The following is a 7500-nucleotide window of genomic DNA, read 5'->3' as shown; positions in this document are numbered from 1 at the left end:
TGTAGTCTCTTCCCTTCTGTGTAGTCTCTTCCCTTCTGTGTAGTCTCTTCCCTTCTGTGTAGTCTCTTCCCTTCTGTGTAGTCTCTTCCCTTCTGTGTAGTCTCTTCCCTTCTGTGTAGTCTCTTCCCTTCTGTGTAGTCTCTTCCCTTCTGTGTAGTCTCTTCCCTTCTGTGTAGTCTCTTCCCTTCTGTGTAGTCTCTTCCCTTCTGTGTAGCCTCTTCCCTTCTGTGTAGTCTCTTCCCTTCTGTGTAGTCTCCTCAACATAGCCTCATACCTTCTGCATAGCCACTTAATCTTTATGCCTCTATCTTGCTAATTCACATGCCTTTCCCCGATTTACCTATATATGTTTTTCCTTTTCTTTTCGCTGTCTTGTTTACCTTGCCTGGTCACCTTTCGTTTTTTTTTTTTATTCGAAGCATGTTTCCTTTTTCTTTTTCTTTTTTCTTTTTTCGTTGTTATTGGTATTATCATTATTGTTATTATTATTATAGTTATTATTATTATTATTGTCATTGTTATTATTGTTGTTGTTATTTTTATCAATTTTGTTATATTATCTTAATCATTATTTTTATTTTGTTGTTGTTATCATTATTCTTATCTTTTATTGATATTATCAATATTCTATCATTATTATTTTGGATCTTGTTATCATAATTATTGTTATCATTATGGCTATTATCATTATTATCATTAGTACTATAATTATCAAGATCATTGTTGATTATTGCTGTTATGATATATATTAACATCACCATCACCATCATCTCCTCCATCTTCATCACTTCATCATCATCATCATCATCATTATCATCATCATCATCACCACCATCATCATCATGATTGTTATCAATATTATCATTGTAATTACTAACGTTATTATTATTATTATTGTCACTATTTTAGTCATTATCATTATTATCATTATTATTTTATTACTATTATCATAATCACTATCATTATTACTACCATCACTGTTATCTTATTTTATTTCATTTTATTTATTCATTTTTATTTTTATTTTATTTTTTTTATTGTAACAGTATTAACAAAAACAACCGAGGTTAAGGTTGTTACGCTTATTCCACGATATTTCCCCCCCCTTTTTTTTTTTTACCCGTCTGGCTGTTGCTAATAGGATGTGTGTTCATGGTTTGGAAGAAGTGGCTGATCATTCTGAAAGAAGTGTATTGCACTACAATATTGGCAGTTGGTGTGGTTATAAATAATATATATGATCTGTATATAACATCAATTAATTTTGCTATGTAGAAGAAAGGTATGAATGAGACTGAATATCTAAACATGCAAGAGATGTATCTGACGCGTTTCGACGGAGGTCTTTCTCAAAAATACATGTATTTTTGAGAGTCCTCCGTCGAAATACATGTATTTTTGAGAAAAACCTCCGTCGAAATACATGTATTTCGACGGAGGTCTTTCTCAAAAATACATGTATTTTTGAGAAAGTCCTCCGTCGAAATACATGTATTTTTGAGAAAGTCCTCCGTCGAAATACATGTATTTTTGAGAAAGTCCTCCGTCGAAATACATGTATTTTTGAAAAAGTCCTCCGTCGAAATACATGTATTTTTGAGAAAGTCCTCCGTCGAAATACATGTATTTTTGAGAAAGACCTCCGTCGAAACGCGTCAAATGCATCTCTTGCGTGTTTAGATATTCAGTCTCATTCATACCTTTCTTCTACATTTGTCGCTATGACCTCATGTTCATAATATTGTTATCATAATGCCTCTTTTAATCACACTTTTGAACGGGTAGGTTTTCAATGTCTTTTTTTATTATTATTAAACTTTTAGATTTTTGTTCAATTATATTTTCGTATGTGTCATCTTTGCTGATACATTTTATCACTACTCTGTCATCGTCATATAAACGATGTGTGTTTATACCCCTGTCTTCCTCTGTGGGAACTGTAGAAATTTAAACATGTGTGTGTGTGTGTGTGTGTGTGTGTTTGTTTGTTTGTGTGTGTGTGTGTGTGTGTGTGTGTTTGGAAACTTTTAACTAACGATATACAGATTTTTTTTATGCGACACCTTGATTATCGTTTTCATCCTTGGGTCACAGCAGAATGCGATCAAAGTGGTGTGCTTTGGGCGTGCGTATTTCTGAAATGATTATAGTTCTCCTATAAAATAATGTGTTTAATTGGACAATATTCCCTGCCCTCGATAACAACCAACCATGTTGCTAGTTGCACGGTTCACTACCAGGTATCACATTAATAACGAACTCACCTGTGTTGCCAATTGCACAATTCACTTCTAGGTATCTCAATAAAAACTCACTAGTGTTGCTAACTGCACAGCTCACTGCCACGTATCTCGATAATAACAAACTTACCTGCATAGCCAATCACACAGCTGACTCCCAGGTACCTCGACGCTAACTAACCGCGCTGTGTCCACCAGGGCAGTGTCATCCGTGCTGGGGTTGGGCGCTGACCTGCTGTGCTCGCGAGTCCCCGGCATCACCCCGAGCCAGCGCCGCATCTGCACCAGGGCGCCGGACGCCATCGTGGCTATCAGCGAGGGCGCGCGCGTGGGCATCGGAGAGTGCCAGCGCCAGTTCAGGGCCCACCGCTGGAACTGCTCCCTCCAGGCGAGCTCCAGCAGTGTCTTCGGCTACGTCGTCTTAATGGGTGAGTCGCTCAACCGGAAGGGACGCCAGTGGTGATGGCGGCGAAAAGGTATAGGTTGTAGGTACGTACAGGACTATGTACACATAGTAGAAATATATATATATATATATATATATATATATATATATATATATATATATATATATATATATATATATATATATATATATATATATATACAGTAAAGTAACAGCAAAGGAACAGTAAAGTAACGGTAGAATAACAGCAAAATAACAGTAGAGTAACTATAGAGTAACAGTAAAGTAACAGTAAAGAAACAGTAAAGAAACAGTAAAGTAACAGTAGAGTAACAGTAAAGTAACAGTAAAGTAACAGTAAAGAAACAGTAAAGAAACAGTAAAGAAACAGTAAAGTAACAGTAGAGTAACAGTAAAGAAACAGTAAAGAAACAGTAGAGTAACAGTAAAGTAACAGTAAAGAAACAGTAAAGTAACAGTAGAGTAACAGTAAAGTAACAGTAAAGTAACAGTAGAGTAACAGTAAAGTAACAGTAGAGTAACAGTAAAGTAACAGTAAAGTAACAGTAAAGAAACAGTAAAGTAACAGTAGAGTAACAGTAAAGTAACAGTAAAGAAACAGTAAAGTAACAGTAAAGAAACAGTAAAGAAACAGTAAAGAAACAGTAAAGTAACAGTAGAGTAACAGTAAAGAAACAGTAGAGTGACAGTAGAGTAACAGTAAAGTAACAGTAGAGTAACAGTAAAGAAACAGTAAAGTAACAGTAGAGTAACAGTAGAGTAACAGTAAAGTAACAGTAAAGTAACAGTAGAGTAACAGTAAAGTAACAGTAGAGTAACAGTAAAGTAACAGTAAAGTAACAGTAAAGTAACAGTAAAGTAGCAGTAAAGAAACAGTAAAGAAACAGTAAAGAAACAGTAAAGTAACAGTAGAGTGACAATAAAGTAACAGTAAAGAAACAGTAAAGTAACAGTAAAGTAACAGTAAAGAAACAGTAAAGAAACAGTAAAGAAACAGTAAAGAAACAGTAGAGTAACAGTAAAGTAACAGTAAAGTAACAGTAGAGTAACAGTAAAGTAACAGTAGAGTAACAGTAAAGTAACAGTAGAGTAACAGTAAGTAACAGCAAAGTAACAGTAAAGTAACAGTAAAGTAACAGTAGAGTAACAGTAAAGTAACAGTAAAGTAACAGTAAAGTAACAGTAGAGTAACAGTAAAGTAACAGTAGAGTAACAGTAAAGTAACAGTAAAGTAACAGTAAAGTAACAGTAGAGTAACAGTAAAGTAACAGTAAAGTAACAGAAGAGTAATAGTAAAGTAACAGTAGAGTAACAGTAAAGTAACAGTAGAGTAACAGTAAAGTAACAGTAAAGTAACAGCAAAGTAACAGTAAAGTAACAGTAGAGTAACAGCAAAGTAACAGTAAAGTAACAGTAAAGTAACAGTAAAGTAACAGTAAAGTAACAGTAAAGTAACAGTAAAGTAACAGTAAAGTAACAGTAAAGTAACAGTAGAGTAACAGTAAAGTAACAGTAGAGTAACAGTAAAGTAACAGTAAAGTAACAGTAGAGTAACAGTAAAGTAACAGTAGAGTAACAGTAAAGTAACAGTAAAGTAACAGTAGAGTAACAGTAAAGTAACAGTAAAGTAACAGTAAAGTAACAGTAGAGTAACAGTAAAGTAACAGTAAAGTAACAGTAAAGTAACAGTAGAGTAACAGTAAAGTAACAGTAGAGTAACAGTAAAGTAACAGTAGAGTAACAGTAGAGTAACAGTAAAGTAACAGTAGAGTAACAGTAAAGTAACAGTAGAGTAACAGTAAAGTAACAGTAGAGTAACAGCAAAGTAACAGTAGAGTAACAGTAAAGTAACAGTAGAGTAACAGTAAAGTAACAGTAGAGTAACAGTAAAGTAACAGTAGAGTAACAGTAAAGTAACAGTAGAGTAACAGTAAAGTAACAGTAGAGTAACAGTAAAGTAACAGTAAAGTAACAGTAGAGTAACAGTAAAGTAACAGTAGAGTAACAGTAAAGTAACAGTAGAGTAACAGCAAAGTAACAGTAAAGTAACAGTAAAGTAACAGTAGAGTAACAGCAAAGTAACAGTAGAGTAACAGTAAAGTAACAGTAGAGTAACAGTGAAGTAACAGTAGAGTAACAGTAAAGTAACAGTAGAGTAACAGTAAAGTAACAGTAAAGCAACAGAAGAGTAACAGTAAAGTAACAGTAGAGTAACAGTAAAGTAACAGTAGAGTAACAGCAAAGTAACAGTAGAGTAACAGTAAAGTAACAGTAGAGTAACAGTAGAGTAACAGTAAAGTAACAGCAAAGTAACAGTAGAGTAACAGTAGAGTAACAGTAGAGTAACAGTAAAGTAACAGCAAAGTAACAGTAGAGTAACAGTAGAGTAACAGCAAAGTAACAGTAGAGTAACAGTAAAGTAACAGCAAAGTAACAGTAGAGTAACAGTAAAGTAACAGAAGAGTAACAGTAAAGTAACAGTAGAGTAACAGTAGAGTAACAGTAGAGTAACAGCAAAGTAACAGTAGAGTAACAGTAAAGTAACAGCAAAGTAACAGTAGAGTAACAGTAAAGTAACAGTAGAGTAACAGTAAAGTAACAGTAGAGTAACAGTAGAGTAACAGTAGAGTAACAGTAGAGTAACAGTAGAGTAACAGTGAAGTAATAGTAAAGTAACAGCAAAGTAACAGTAAAGTAACAGTAAAGTAACAGTAGAGTAACAGTAAAGTAACAGTAAAGTAACAGTAAAGTAACAGTAGAGTAACAGTAAAGTAACAGTAGAGTAACAGTAAAGTAACAGTAGAGTAACAGTAAAGTAACAGCAAAGTAACAGTAGAGTAACAGTAAAGTAACAGTAGAGTAACAGTAAAGTAACAGTAGAGTAACAGCAAAGTAACAGTAAAGTAACAGTAAAGTAACAGTAGAGTAACAGCAAAGTAACAGTAGAGTAACAGCAAAGTAACAGTAGAGTAACAGTAAAGTAACAGTAGAGTAACAGTAAAGTAACAGTAGAGTAACAGTAGAGTAACAGCAAAGTAACAGTAGAGTAACAGTAGAGTAACAGTAAAGTAACAGTAAAGTAACAGTAAAGTAACAGTAAAGTAACAGTAGAGTAACAGTAGAGTAACAGTAAAGTAACAGTAAAGTAACAGTAGAGTAACAGTAAAGTAACAGTAGAGTAACAGTAAAGTAACAGTAGAGTAACAGTAAAGTAACAGTAGAGTAACAGTAAAGTAACAGTAGAGTAACAGTAAAGTAACAGTAGAGTAACAGTAAAGTAACAGTAGAGTAACAGTAAAGTAACAGTAGAGTAACAGTAAAGTAACAGTAGAGTAACAGTAAAGTAACAGTAGAGTAACAGTAAAGTAACAGTAGAGTAACAGTAAAGTAACAGTAGAGTAACAGCAAAGTAACAGTAGAGTAACAGCAAAGTAACAGTAAAGTCACAGTAGAGTAACAGCAAAGTAATAGCAAAGTAACAGTAAAGTAACAGTAAAGTCACAGTAGAGTAACAGTAAAGTAACAGTAGAGTAACAGTTGAGTGACAGTAGAGTAACAGTAAAGTCACAGTAGAGTAACAGCAAAGTAACAGTAGAGTAACAGTAAAGTAACAGTAGAGTAACAGCAAAGTAACAGTAGAGTAACAGTAAAGTAACAGTAGAGTAACAGTTGAGTGACAGTAGAGTAACAGTCAAGTCACAGTAGAGTAACAGCAAAGTAACAGTAGAGTAACAGGTGAGTGACAGTAGAGTAACAGTAGAGTCACAGTAGAGTAACAGTAAAGTAACAGTAAAGTAACAGCAGAGTAACAGTTGAGTGACAGTAAAGTAACAGTAAAGTAACAGCAGAGTAACAGTAGAGTAACATTAAAGTAACAGTAGAGTAACAATAAAGGAACAGCAGAGTAACAGTAAGTAACAGTAGAGTAACAGCAAAGTAACAGTAGAGTAACGGTAGAGTAACATTAAAGTAACCGTAGAGTAATCGTAAAGTAACAGTAGAGTAACCGTAAAGTAACAGTAGAATAACAGTAAAGTAACAGTAGAGTAAGAGTAAAGTAACAGTAAAAAGCTCCATTTTGTTTTCCTCGTCCGCAGAGGAAGTCTGCACATTCTGACACGTGGCGACTGCACTCGTGTCCCTGCTGTGTCTGTGTCCATTCGATTGATTACAGTTGTGGTCGATCTGCTATTTGTCTTTGGGGTTTTGAACATTGGTTGGACGAAGGTGGAATAGAGGGATTTTTTTTTTTTTTTTTTTTGGGGGGGGGGTTTATGTGTTTATTGTGTAAACTTTCTTTGTTATTGTCCAAATTATTATCGTTATCATTATTATAATGATAACAATAATAATTATAATTGCTATTGTTATTATTATCATCATCATTGTTATTATTATTATTATTATTATTATTATTATTGCTGTCATCATTATCATTATTATGACTCTTCCTTTTCTTTTCCTTCCATTAATTTCTACATCCATTTCAGAATTACATTCACAATATTTCCGTCTGCAAGTATAATGCACCTTACAAAAGACACAATGATACTATAATGTTAACAATTCTGATAATATTAACAATTATTAAGCAGCATCTTTCTCAATGATTTCAAAACCTAATTAATCAGTTTAATCTCCATCTTATCAACTCGACTCGACTGAAAAAAAAATTATAACAAGCATAAATTCAATATGATTTTATGCCCTTCTTATCCTAAGCGACTGCCTTCATTAATCTAATTACCTCTATTTCGCAATGAGAGGGCGATTAACGAGCTTAGATGAGCGTTAATTATCATTCCGAAAAAAAAAATCACAGATAAATAGACT

The 7500-nt window shown here is 33.6% G+C and overlaps 1 protein-coding gene across 2 annotated transcripts in view; it reads left to right on the top strand.

Annotated features, from left to right (window-relative positions):
- Nucleotides 1-7500, top strand: part of Wnt2 (Wnt oncogene analog 2) — a 57146-nt gene that overhangs the window by 30151 nt on the left and 19495 nt on the right. For both annotated transcript variants that reach the window (XM_043023961.2, XM_043023963.2), the window contains exon 2: nt 2439-2668. In XM_043023961.2, coding sequence (XP_042879895.1) covers nt 2439-2668 — 230 coding nt within the window. The remainder of the gene's footprint in view (nt 1-2438; nt 2669-7500) is intronic.

This window comes from Penaeus japonicus, unplaced genomic scaffold (assembly GCF_977035675.1).
Source record: "Penaeus japonicus unplaced genomic scaffold, GWHDUDI00000001_assembly GWHDUDI00000023, whole genome shotgun sequence".
Taxonomy (NCBI): Eukaryota; Metazoa; Arthropoda; class Malacostraca; order Decapoda; family Penaeidae; genus Penaeus; species Penaeus japonicus.
The sequence above is the reverse complement of the archived record's forward strand: the minus strand, read 5'-3'. Positions and strand labels throughout refer to the sequence as shown.